This window comes from Microtus pennsylvanicus, chromosome 12, assembly GCF_037038515.1.
Source record: "Microtus pennsylvanicus isolate mMicPen1 chromosome 12, mMicPen1.hap1, whole genome shotgun sequence".
In the NCBI taxonomy this organism is placed as follows: Eukaryota; Metazoa; Chordata; class Mammalia; order Rodentia; family Cricetidae; genus Microtus; species Microtus pennsylvanicus.
In genome coordinates, this window is record NC_134590.1 from 28,361,113 (window position 1) to 28,375,518 (window position 14,406).

Consider the following 14,406-nt stretch of genomic DNA (forward strand, 5'->3'; position numbering starts at 1 on the left):
GGTGCATGCCTTTAATCCCAGCACTCGGGAGGCAGAGGAGGCAGAGGTAGGTGGATCTCTGTGAGTTCGAGGCCAGCCTGGTCTACAAGCGCTAGTGCCAGGACAGGCTCCAAAGCTACAGAGAAACCCTGTCTCGAAAAACAAAAAACAAAAAAACAAAAAAAAAAAGAAAGAAAAGTCTAGATGGGAAGGTGTGTCAGGCTTTGATCCCCCTGCCCCGTCCCACCCCTCGCCTCCTCCCTCCCCAGGGAGGGCGTTATCGCTCTCATCCCAGGAGCACTTTGCAGTAACTTTCTTCAGTTTCCCTATGAGATGCCCACCTTTCTGTCACAGCTGTCAAACAGAAACAGATTTGCATCTAACCCCACAGAATATTGTGTTTCCCTACCTCTGTGTACCCCATCCTGGGTAATTTTCGTGTGATTCCACTTGGCCACATCCTTTTATTTTCTCCCAGGGAAGGGATGTTTCAGTTAAGAGAGTGCTTTACCAATTTAAATGTGTAATATTTGTGAGCTAATGTAAAAAGAGAAGTATGTATCAAAAAGAAAATGATTCCTATTTCTGCCTCTGAGAGGCCACTGATTTAGCTATCTTTCTATTTGTTCAGTTTTTCTTCAGTTGAGTAATTTATGTATTATATATTTATTGTGTACATGTTATGCCCTGGAAATTATGTCAGGTACCAAGGATGGCAACTACAAAAGATGGTCCCTGATGCATATTTAAACTGAGCATCCCCTTTAACTATAGCAGCAGCAGCAGCAGCAGTACTGCTACCACAATCATCACTTACCTCTACCACCGTCATCACCACCACCATCACTACCATCATCATCATCACCACCACCATCACTACCATCATCATCATCACCACCACCATCACTACCATCATCATCACCACCATCACTACCATCATCATCATCACCACCATCACTACCATCATCATCACCACCACCACTACCACCATCATCACCACCACCATCACTACCATCATCATCACCACCACCATCACTACCATCATCATCACCACCATCACTACCATCATCATCATCACCACCACCACTACCATCATCATCACCACCACCATCACTACCATCATCATCACCACCACCACCACTACCATCATCATCACCACCACCTTCACTACCATCACTACCATCACCACCACCATCACTACCATCATCATCACCACCACCATCACTACCATCATCATCACCACCATCATCACTACCATCACCACCACCACCACTACCATCATCATCACCACCACCTTCACTACCATCATCATCACCACCACCATCACTATCACCATCATCACCACCACCTTCACTACCATCATCATCACCACCATCATCACTACCATCACCACCACCACCACTACCATCATCATCACCACCACCTTCACTACCATCATCATCACCACCACCATCACTACCATCATCATCATCACCACCACCATCACTACCATCATCATCACCACCATCACTATCACCATCATCACCACCACCATCACTATCACCATCATCACCACCACCTTCACTACCATCATCATCATCATCATCATCACTACCACCATCATCATCACCACCATCATCATCACCACCACCATCACTACCATCATCATCATCACCACCACCATCACTACCATCATCATCATCACCACCATCATCATCACCACCACCATCACTACCATCATCATCATCACCACCACCATCACTACCATCATCATCATCACCACCATCATCACTACCATCACCACCACCACCACTACCATCATCATCACCACCACCTTCACTACCATCATCATCACCACCACCACCACTACCATCATCATCACCACCACCTTCACTACCATCATCATCACCACCACCATCACTACCATCATCATCATCACCACCACCATCACTACCATCATCATCATCACCACCATCACTACCATCATCATCACCACCATCATCACTACCATCATCATCACCACCATCACTACCATCATCATCATCACCACCACCATCACTACCACCATCATCATCATCACCACCATCATCATCACCACCACCATCACTACCATCATCATCATCACCACCACCATCACTACCATCATCATCATCACCACCGTCATCATCACCACCACCATCACTACCACCATCATCATCACCACCATCACTACCATCATCATCATCACCACCATCATCACTACCATCATCATCACCACCATCACTACCATCATCATCATCACCACCACCATCACTACCACCATCATCATCATCACCACCATCATCATCACCACCATCATCATCACTACCATCATCATCATCACCACCACCATCACTACCATCATCATCATCACCACCATCATCATCACCACCACCATCACTACCACCATCATCATCATCACCACCATCATCACCACCACCACCATCACTACCATCATCATCACCACCACCATCACTACCATCATCATCATCACCACCACCATCACTACCATCACCACCACCACCACCATCACTACCATCATCATCACCACCATCATCATCATCATCACCATCATCACCACCACCATCACTACCATCATCATCACCACCACCATCACTATCATCATCATCACCCCCATCATCATCATCACCACCATCATCATCACCACCACCATCACTACCATCATCATCATCACCACCACCATCACTACCATCATCATCATCACCACCACCGCCAGCACCATTGTCATCAACACCACCACCATCATTTCCATCACCAACCATCATCATCACCACCAACAACCACCACCACTACCACCACCACCACTATTACCAGACAGGCCAGTCTCTGAGTTTGAGATCAGCCTGGTCTGGTCCACAAAACAAGTTCCAGGAAAGCCAGGGCTACACAGAAACCCTGTCTCAAAAAGAAAAAAAGAAAAGAAAAGAAAAAATAAGAAAAAAAAAAGAATTCTCTTCCTTTTGCCTCTATTCTTGAAGCCTTTATTTGTGGCACATAAGGATGCTGCATTGATAAGGTTTCTTTGGGCATATTTAAGATGGTATTTCACTGTCTTCTGATCTCTGGTTGAGATCTCATTTTTTTAAATCATTCTCTTGCATGTAATGTTTCTTTTTTTCCTTCTATATACTTATAATTTGCTCTTTGTCTTTGGATCCCAACAATTGGTCTTTGATATTTCTTGACAGGCATTCTTTGTTTCTGATCTTGCTTGGTGATTGTTGAATTTCTTGAATTTATTTATATGTATACATTTCACTAAACCAAGGGACTGTTTAGCCATTATTTCTCAGATAGTTTTTCTGTTTTATTCTTTCTCTGCCCTCTTCTAGGGTTCTGATCATCTATATAATAATGTCCCAAAGGCCCCTAAACAGTTGTTAATCCTTTTCCTTTATTCTATGACTGCATAATTCCCACTGATAGGTCAAGTGTTCCCCTCCCCTGATCCAGTTTATTTTTCAGTCATGTAAATTTCTGTGATTTCCATTCGATTCTTTTATTGTTTCTGTTTTTCTACTGGTCTGCCCCCCAACCTCAGTTTTTTTGAGACAAATTTTACTATTATGTAGCTCTGGCTGTCCTAGAACTCTCTCTGTAGACCAGGCTGATTTCAAACTCACAAAGATCTGTCTGCCTCTGCCTCCTGAGTGCTGGGATTAAGGTGTGTGCTACCACACCCAACCTGACTCACTTAAAAAAAATTTTTTTTAAGATTTATTTATTATGTATACAACATTCTGCCTCCATGTATGCCTGCAGGCCAGAACAGGGCACCAGATCTCATTACAGATGGCTGTGAGCCACCATGTGGTTGCTGGGAATTGAACTCAGGACCTCTGGAAGAGCAACCAATGCTCTTAACCTCTGAGCCATCTCTCCAGCCCCTCACTTTAAAATTTATTACAAATATCTTTTCTTTCTTTTCTTCCTCCCTCCCCTCCTCTCCCCTTCCTTCCCTTCTTTCTTCTCTCTCTCTCTCTCTCTCTCTCTCTCTCTCTCTCTCTCTCTCTCTCTCTCTCTCTCTCTCTCTTTTTAAGACAGGGTTTCTCTGTGTAGTCCTGGCTATCCTGGAACTTGCTTTTATTTTAATTTTAAGACAAGGTCTCACTATATAACCTTGGTTGGTCTGGAAAGATGTGCAGACCAGGCTGTCCTGAACTCATAGAGTCCCCTATCTCTGCTGAGTTAAAGGGAAGTGCCACTGTACTAGGCCGTAAACGTATTTTCTTTTATTTTCCTGAAGATGGTTATAATAGTGTCTTTGTTTTGTTTCTTTCCCCTCTTTCTTTCCATGGTTTCTCATTAAAATTTTAAGCTGCTAATCCTAACATTGGGTCATCCCAGGGTTGATCTCGGTTGGTTTTTCCTTATCTTAGACTGTCTTCCTGTTTGGTTGGAAGTGGCACCCCAGCCCCTGGTACCCCTGTACCCAAAGAGTCTGGAATGTTTGGGTCAAGTCTTCACCTCAGCCCCTGGCATCCATATATCAAAAAAGTCTGGAACATGTGTGTGTAAAGTTCCATCCCAAGCCCCCTCCTCTCGGAGTTGCCTCAGTCCAGACTCCACCACCTAGAAAGCCTGCCAAATGGTGACCCCCCTCCCCAGAGATGCTCAAGATCACTCCCACAGGGTATTTAAACTGCTTCCCAGAGAACAAACATGTGGTTTCCGGTCTTCCTTCCTCCATCCCCTCTCTGAGGGTCTGGAAGGCCACCCTGGAGTGCTGGCATCCTTTAAACCTGGGCTTTTTCTATTTCAGTTTTATTTGATCTGATTTGGATTATTGCATTGGTGGAGAAGCCTATCGGGCTGCAAAAAACTTTTTACTTTCTTTTTCCGGTCTCTTCATGAGTTATAATTTGGGTGTTGATAAGGGCCCTGACAGTGTTAATGAGTTTTGGTTCTTCTTAGTTTTTATAGGTGTTTATCTTGGACTGAAACCAGAAATTCTGTCTGTTCGGTGGCAGTTTGAATATTGGGTCTGCTGAGTGCATTGAGGGTACTCTGTGCATGCAGAGCTCAGTGGTCAGTCAGGTGTGGGCAGATTTGAAGAACAGTCTCAGACTGGTTCCTTTCTGTAGCCCTGACTGTCCTGGAATTCACTCTGAAGACCAGGCTGTCCTTGAACTCACAAATCTGCCTGCCTCTGCCCGCCTAGCACTGGAATTAAAGGTGTGTGCAAACACTACTGGTTTAGTATTCTTATGGTGATGGCAGAAGTGCAAGAAAGCAGTTTCATGGTGCTGAAGAGATTTAGCTGTTGAAGAGAATTGGCTGCTTTTTATTTGTTTTGTTTTTAGAGGACCCAGGTTCGATTCCTAACATCTACATGGCAGATTACAACTGTCTATAACTCTAATTCTGGGGACCTGACCCCCCTCTGCTAGTCTCTGCAGGTACCAGAAATATGAATAGGCAAAATACTCATACACATAAAACACAATAATTTTTTTCCAAATATTTTTTATTGTTTTTATTGAGCTATATATTTTTCTCCACTCCCCTTCCTTCCCCCCCCTTCCCTTCTACCCTTTCCCATGGTCCCCATGCTCCCATTTACTCAGGAGATCTTGTCTTTTTCTACCTCCCATGTAGTTTAGATCATGTATGTCTCTCTTAGAGTCCTCATCGTTGTCTAGGTTCTCTGGGATTGTGAGTTGTAGGCTGGTTTTTCTTTGCTTTATGTCTAAAAGCCACTTATGAGTGAGTACATATGATATTTGTCTTTCTGGGCCTGGGCTACCTCACTCAATACAATGTTTTCAAGATCTGTCCCTTTGCCCACAAATTTCAAGGTGTCATTTTTTGTCCACTGCGTAGGACTCCATTGTGTAAATGTACTACATTTTCCTTATCTATTCTTCAGTAGAGGGGCATTTAGGTTGTTCCCAGGTTCTGGCTATGACAAACAGTGCTGCTATGAACATAGTTGAGCACATGTCCTTGTGGCATGATTGAGCATCCTTTGGATATATACCCAAAAGTGGTATTGTTGGGTCTTGAGGAAGGTTGTTTCCGAATTTTCTGAGAAATTGCCGTACTGATATCCAAACGCGCTGTACCAGTTTGCAGTCCCACCAGCAATGGAGGAGTGAAGAGTGTTCCTTTTACACCACATCCTTTCCAGCATAAGTTGTTACCAGTGTTTTTTGATTTTGGCCTTTCTTATAGGTCTACGATGGAATCTCAGAGTTGCTTTGCATTTCTCTGATGGCTAAGGATGTTGAGCATTTCCTTAAGTGTCTTTCAGACATTTTAGATTCATCTATTGAGAGTTCTGTTTAGGTCTGTACCCCATTTTTTTTATTGGATTATTTGTTCTTTTGATGAACAATTTTTCTTGAGTTCTTTATATATTTTGGAGATCAGCCCTCTGTCTGATGTGGGGTTGGTGAAGATCTTTTCCCATTCTGTAGGCTGCGTTTTGTCTTCTTGACCATGTCCTTTGCTTTACCGAAGCTTCTCAGTTTCAGAAGGTCCCATTTATTAAATGTTTCTCTCAGTGTCTGTGCTACTGGGTTTATATTTAGGATGTGGTCTCCTGTGCCAATGCATTCAAGTGTGCTTCCCACTTTCACTTCTATGAGGTTCAGTGTGGTTGGCTTTTTTTTTTTTCAGTGTGGTTGGTTTTATGGTAAGGTGTTTTATCCATTCTGATTTGAGTTTTCTGCATGGCCATAGATAGAGATCTATTTTCATTCTTCTACATGTTGAATCCAGTTATACCAGCACCATTTGTTGAATATGCTTTCTTTTTTCCAGTTTATATTTTTTGCTTCTTTGTCAAAAATCAGGTGTTCATAGGTGTGTGGATTGATATCTGGGTGTTTGATTCGGTTCCATTGGTCCTCCTGTCTGTTTTTATGTCAATACCAGGCTGTCTTAGTACTGTAGCTCTGTAGCAGAGTTTAAAGTCAGGGATTGTGATGCCTCCAGAAGTTCCTTTATTGTACAAGATTGTTTTGGCTATCCTGGGTTTTTTGCTTTTCCATATGAAATTGTGTATTGACTTTCATGGTCTGTGAAGAATTTTGCTGGGATTTTGATGGGCATTTCATTGAATCTGTAGATTGCTTTTGGTAAGATTGCCATTTTTTTCTATGTTAATTCTACCTACCCAAGAACATGGGAGATATTTCCACTTTCTGGTGTCTTCTTCAATTTCTTTCTTTAAAGATTTAAAGTTCTTATCATACACGCCTTCCACTTGTTTGGTCAGAGTTACTCTGAGATATTTTATGCTATTGTGACTGTTGTGAAGGGTGATGTTTCGTGAATTTTTTCTCAGCCCATTTATCATCTATGTAAAGGAGGGCTACTGATTTTTTTTGGGTTACTCTTGTATCCTGCTACATTATTGAAGGTGTTTATGAGTTGTAGAAGCTCCTTGGTAGAATTAACAAAATAAATTTTTAGAAAAGGGAAAGTGGTTTTACCAGTGCTTATTCAGCCTCTTCTTATAGTGTGTCTTCTAAGGTCTCCCCTGGCCGAGAGGAAATACAGGGTTGCCTTCAAGAACGGGGAAACAGCTGGGTGCTGTGGTGCCTGATGCCTGCTTGTCTGTAGTCGTCTGAAATCCCAGCACTCACGGGGCTGGGGCATGAGGATCAAGGATTCAGTTCCAGGCCAGGCTTGGCTGCACACACACACACACACACACACACACACACACACACACAGACACACAGACACACAGACACACACACACACACAGAGAGAGAGAGAGAGAGAGAGAGAGAGAGAGAGAGAGAGAGAGAGAGAGAGAGAGAGAGAGGTAAGTGCTGAACACACAGGTGACAGGGAGCCAGAAAGGCTGTCCGTGCCTTTTAAACAGAGTTGGAGTTAGTGAGCGTAATTGCACAGCCTACTTTTCTCATTTAATGTAACTGCCATAATGTAGCAAACCATTTCTAGCTTCGTGAGCATTGTCGGCCATTAACCGTCTTTGCCTCTCCTCCATTTACTGAATGCTTTCCCCCTGCTTTTTTTTCTCTTTTGAGACAGGGTTTCACTATGTATTAGCTCTGGCTGTCCTGAACTCACTGTGTGGAACAGCCTGGCCTCAAACTCCGACCTCTGCCTGTCTCTGCCTACTAAGTGGTGGGATTAAAGGCATGTGCCACTATACCCAGCTTTTAGTTGTTGTTGCTAAAGATTAGGATTCCATGTAACCCTGGCCAGCCTGCAACTTGCTATGTTGATTAAAACTCACAGGGATCCACCTGCCTCTGCCTTCCAAGTCATGGGATACGAATTTTTCATTAACTAGCCCTGAACACTTACTTGTTAAAGCTCTTGCGTATGTTATCTTACCTTACAATAATCTTCGGAGGTGCTCTTCCTCGTCCAAGGATGGAACTGAGATACAGAGAGTCTAAGAAATGGTCTTAGTTCACCCACTTCATAGGCAGAGCTGCAGCCCCTCTTCTTCTTTTTACCTGTAATCCTATCAGAGAGTATGTCTGCAACTTTGAGGACTTCTCTAGGTCATTTTCCCCCCTAGAATCTGTGGTTACAGGGTAGCTCTTGCTCTGTTACATGAGTGTGCTCTTCCTTTTGCCATGGCTGATGGGATACTTCGGCTTTGTTGCTGGGTTAGCTCCTTCCTCCCAGGCCACCGGTGTAACTGTAAAACCTCAGGGTTTGTTGAGTGAAATGGAAGCAGTCACTGAGTGAAATCTCAGTGAAGTCCTGAGGAGCAAACTGGGCCCGTGAGCTGGTTTGCCTGAGAATGGCCTGTGTCGGGATGGGCTGTGTGACCAGCTCAGGCACGACAGCACAGGACTCCACACATGGTGACCACATCTGAAGGACAGCTTGATGGGAATTAGCGTGGCAGTCTAGCTCCCTGGTCCCACAGGTCTTGACTGGGCACTGGGAGGAGGAAATGATGTCAAGGGACTGGACTTAGCGAAGGGTCACTGTTGGGGTGGAAGCTGCTTATCTCTTGTCCTCTCTCTGTCCCCCTCCCCTGCCAATATGGGCTCCATAGATGCTTGTCTAACATTTATTGGTCAGAACAATGAGGAACACAGCTGGAGATGACGGGAAACCCCGCTGAGTTTTAGGTCCTAGGTTTTGAATCATTAGGAAATTATGAAGGACTGAAGCCGAATTGGGAGTCTGGTTGGGGTGTTTTGAAGTAGCCCTGGTTTGGCGCGGCCACATGTGACCTTCACGGCTGGCACGTGTTGGGTTACCCATAAACGCTCGAAGCTTTAGCTGCTGTGTCTGCTGTGTATTTTGTACCTAATCCCCCCCCCCTTTTTTTTTCTTCAGGTGAGTAGCAAAGATGAAGATTTTCTTGACCTCTCTGTTGACGTGGAGCAGAACACTTCCATCACCCACTGCTTGAGGTAACACTGGCATTCGGCTGGGGTTTGTTTGAGCTTCTGCCCTGGTTGGTAAACACATACGGAAAATCAAATCTCACATTTCTTCAAGATGTAATCGTGCTTTTAAACCGATATATTCTTATTATTTTATATTTCTTCTCCAAGGGATTAAAAATAAACACATGTGGTCTGGAGAGGGGTCGGATGGAGGAAAGGATCAGGTGGAAGGAATTAGTCATCGTAGTTAAAACGAAAACCGTGATCTTTGATACAGATATATGTTTTAGTTCTGTGTGTGTGTGTGTGTGTCTGCATGCATGTATGTATGTGCATCTGTCTGCCTCAAACACGTACTCACTCACATAATTAAGTTAATAAATGATACAAATGCTGATCATTGTTCATTTTCTTAGATGACCTCTTAAGTTAACACTTCTGTACTGTGAGAACTAGTGATGGAGTTGCCTTTTCTGCAGTGTTTATTACACAGAGACCAATCGTTAGCGCTGAGAGTCAGCAATGAGCCAGAGTTTGACAGTATGCACCTAGGACTGCTGCAGATTGAACATGTTCACTTATGTATTGAAAATGTGTTCTGAGAGGCTGGAGGGATGACTAAGGAGTTATGTGGTCACGCTGTTCTCCCAGAGGACCTGAATTTAGTTCTCAGCACCCACGCCAGGCAGTTCCCAACTGCTTGTAAGTCCAGCTCTAGAGGGCTGCAATGCCTAAGGCGTCCATAGCCACATCTCCAGACACATACTCATAGCTGAATAAAGAAAGGAAAATGTGCTTAGATTGTTGCAAAGACAAGATTCCCCTTCCCCCACTCCCTTTTAACAGGAAATAGGTGCTTAGCATTTTCCTAGGCCTTGTCCTAGACACAGGCTACAGGAATGAACGTCAGAATGACCACGCTCTAAGGCCTGAGGACCTGGCTACTTTCGTCAAGTGGGACCACACCGATGACCCTCAGTGCGCTGAGGGAGAAGACTGCCCTATAGAGTGGCTGAGGCTGAAGGTGTAATGTGGACTGTGTGGTAGCGGTGGGCTTCTCCACATACAGATGCCAGAAGTGTGGGCATCTTATAGTAGTTATAACAAGGCTCTGTTGATTTGCCTCAGTAGGAATCAAGAGACAGGAGCTTGCTGGGAGGGGATTCAAGCTTCACCTGAATTTGGTAGGTTGTAAGACTTGGAAGCTGATAGCTTTTCCATTGCCTAGGGGCCTAGGCCCCGTCCAACTCCCATTTCTTTCCTCTTCACTCTCAGAAAGAGCAAGCAAAGAGAGTTTGTAGGTTGGCCTTTCTCCAGCTTGGTTCTGTTAAGGGGCTGGGTTCTTAACATTCCTGTAAAACCAGACCATCTTTGGATCTCCCTAAAACTTTATAACTCTAGTGATTGGATGCGCGATGTACTTGGCTGGAAAAAAAGAGAAAGTTGCCTCAGTTTGGTCCTAGGGCAAAGAACATCACCCATCGCTCAGTAGAGATTTGGGTTTGAAGCAGTACTGCCGCTTTCTGTGCCTCGTGGGGAGTTCCTGGACTATTTGAAGGCAGGTGGCAATAGTAAATTAGTAAAATAGTAAATTAAAGCCAGGCAGAGAAAGTGCCGAGTGGTTAGTTCTGACTTCAGTCGTACTACAGAGGACCGAAACACAGGTTTCTGTTTCCATGGAAAAATGGGAGTATTGGTCCAGTTCTCCAGAAAGCAGGGCAGAGGCCATTGGAAGGGAGTGTGCCGATCTCTTGTATCGGTTACCTTTCTCACTACTGTGATGAAGTGGTTGGCGAATGAGAACCGAAGGGAAAAAAGGATTGATTTGGGCTCACAGTTTGAGGGTACGGTCAGTGACAGTGGGGAGGGCGTGGTGACAAGATCATGGCTCAGCCAGTCACACGAGTCCACAGATAAAAACAGCGATGAATGCTCACATTCACCTCACCTTCTTCTTCTCTTTCTGTTTTTATTCAGTCCCAGACCCCAGTGCATGCAATGATGCCTGGGTCATTTGCTCCCAGTTATCATCTCTGAAAACACCTCCACAGCTACCCCCAGAAGCATGTTTCCTAGATACCCCTCAATCCAGTCAAGTTGACAATAGAGATTAGCCATCATGGCTCCCAAACCGGCCTTTTAGGTCCATCAGATTCCTAACTGAACGGACAGTTCAGACCCATATTCCTGATAAATATTCCAGAACTTTATATAGCCCCCAAGTTAGATCTTGGCTGGCTCACCGATGCCCACCCTCACGTGTCATAAAGAGAAGACTGCTAGCTGCTGCCCTTCACCGTCAAGAGCTCTGGGATGAGGCCGCAGCTTCCAACCCTTCTGTCAGAAGAACCAGAGACCCAGCGTGGAGAACACCAGCGCAACCGTTAGCTGGGTTTTTGTTGTTGCTGTTGTTTTGTTTTTCTGCCAAATAAATCTTTGGATTAAGGTGGCTGCAGGGTGGCACACCTTTAATTCCAGCACTTGGGAAGTAGAGGCAGGCAACTTTTATGAATTCAAGGCCTGCCCGGTATAAATATACATAGTGAGTTTCGTAATAGCCAGGACTCAGATAAATGAATAAATAAATAAGTAATAAATAAAATCTTTGAATTGAGAGGACTGACAGTGGCATTGGCCTCCAGGACTCAATTCGGATTGAATTCGTTTTATCTGTGTTTCAGCGAGGAGCTCTTTAGCATGCCCTGTGTTTTATGATGTGATGCTTCTGTCTTGCACTTATTTTAATGACTGCTCAGGAGTCAAGCTGAAGTCCTGGGATCTGAACTAAGTGCCAGGCCTCTCCTTCCAGAAGGGCTGTGGGCGGCAGACTCCAGAGTGTACTCATTGAACTCTTGTCTCAGAGAAATAGCATAAATATCATCGAGAAAACAGACCGAGAGAAGCCACAAATCCACAGTGTTATTCGAGCCAAAAGCTCTGACTTCAGACCTCAGTACTGTGTCCTAGGCAGGGGAGCAGCCCAGTGAGAGGAGTCTGAGAAAGGATGAGCCCCTCCCCACCCCTTCCTAAAGCTCAGCTGTGCCCATGCCCTCCAGCAAAGACTTCGACAGTGTTTGGTTTGCCCTATTGTCCTTCCAAAGCCTTTCCAGAGTTTTGGCTCTTCTCCTTGAGTGCCTTTGCCTCTCCCTGCGGCTCCTCACAGAGCCTGGCCTCGCCTCTAAGAGCTCACGTCTAAAAGGACTTTCTCCGCTCTTCTTCCTTGAAATCCTCTCTTGGCCAGAAGTCAGCCAGTGTCAGAGTGACCTTTGAATCCTCTGAGACCTTGCTCCGCGGGAAAACGGATCTTTAGGAATCCTGTTTCTACCTGTTTTAGAAAGTCAGTTTATGTCCTGAGTGTACACGCACTGTGATTCTTCCTGCTCGTCGCGCGGATCTCTCTTCTGCGTAGCTGACCTTCGTTTAGAGACAATGAAGTTTCCACGTATGTGACATGCACAGATTTCTTTCTTTCTTTAGTGAATTTTTTAGTGAGGGTACAAAGTAATGTATTCATTACGGCATTTTCAGACACTGTTCTTATTTACCCCCCCCCACTACCCTTGCTGTCTCTCCTACTCTTTTCTTGGTTCCGGTACTCTTCTTTCTGCAGGTGCTCCTGCTTTTTGCCACATCTGTCTCATCGCTTTGTGTACTCCTGCCTGCTTCCCTTCCCTTAGAGCTCCCTTCTGTTTCCAAGTCACACACGCGTGCGCGCACGCGCGCACACACACACACACACATTCCATATATGGAAAACGTGTCTTTCTGAACCTGGCTTATTCTGATTAACATAATAATGTCCAGTGCCATTCATTTTCCTGTACATCATGATTTCATTCTTCCTTACGTCTGAGTAAAAGTCCGTTGTATATATGTACCACATTTTCTTTATCTGTTCATCTGTTGATAGACTTCTAGGATGGTTCTGCCTGTTGTGAATCGGGTAGCAATCAGCGTGGACATGCAAGCATCTCTGTGGTGTTAGGCTGGTTCCGTGCACTGCGGAGCAATTGGCACCGATAGGTGCATATCCCCGAGGTATACTGACTCGAAAGTCCTTCAGGTGTGAATCCAGTATGGCAGGCTAGGTCATTTATTTTAGTTTGTTTGCTTTTGAGAAACCTCTTTACTGATGTCCTTCTTCTGTCCCTCTGTCTCTCCATTCTCCTCTTTCTTTCTATTTTCCTTTCTCTAACATTCAAGTCAGTGGTTCTCAGGTTTTGGGTGTATAGCAGACTCACCTGAGAAAATAGCAAAGAGAGAGGCATAGAGCACATTAAGAGCTTCAGTGAGTCTGCGTTTCTGTCACGAGTGTATGTTCTGGTGATTCTGGTGGCGCCAACCTTGAGAAGCTCAGTTCCAGTTCTTTGCTGAGATCAATGGCCCAGTGGCACCGTTGACACTGCGTGGGATGTCACTAGAAACGTGGTCTTCAGGATCAGAACCTGTATCCGTTTACATGCTACCATCCAGGTGAATGGGAAGAGCTGGTGGTGGAACACAGTCTTGCCTGGGCTTTATCTGGAGGGATCTGATGGCCTTGACTGGCATGAGCCGTGGAACTGAGTATTGGTTGAGATTGCCTTTAAAATATGGAACACTTGGGGCTGGAGAGATGGTGCAGGGGTTAAGAGCACTGGCTGCCTTTCCAAAGGTCCTGAGTTCAATTCCCAGCAAGTGAATGGTGGGTCCCAACATCTGTAATGAGATCTGGTGCCCCCTTCTGGCGTGCGGGCATACATGCACACATAAGAAATAAATCTTTAAACTATGGAGCACTTGGGATTGGAGCGATGGCTCAGCGGTGAAGAGCACTAGTTGCCCTTGCAGAGGACCTCAGTTCAGTTCCCAGCTTTGGTTGGGCAGCTCATAACCACCTTTTACTCCAGTTCTAGGGGCTCTGACGCCTCTGGCCTCAGTGGCCAAACCCACACTCGCCTGCACAAACCCACCCATCACCGTTTGCACAAATACAGACAGACAATTACAAACAAGACAAAGCTTCAAAAAGCAGAAACACAAAGTACTTAGAGGACAAAGCTGAGGTTCTGTGAAGCAGCCACAGGAAGTGGCA

At 44.9% G+C, this 14,406-nt stretch overlaps 1 protein-coding gene across 1 annotated transcript in view; it reads left to right on the forward strand.

Moving 5' to 3' along the window:
• Positions 1–14,406, forward strand: part of Usp46 (ubiquitin specific peptidase 46) — a 74,214-nt gene that overhangs the window by 44,165 nt on the left and 15,643 nt on the right. The window contains exon 5 of the mRNA XM_075943076.1: positions 9,280–9,356. Coding sequence (XP_075799191.1) covers positions 9,280–9,356 — 77 coding nt within the window. The remainder of the gene's footprint in view (positions 1–9,279; positions 9,357–14,406) is intronic.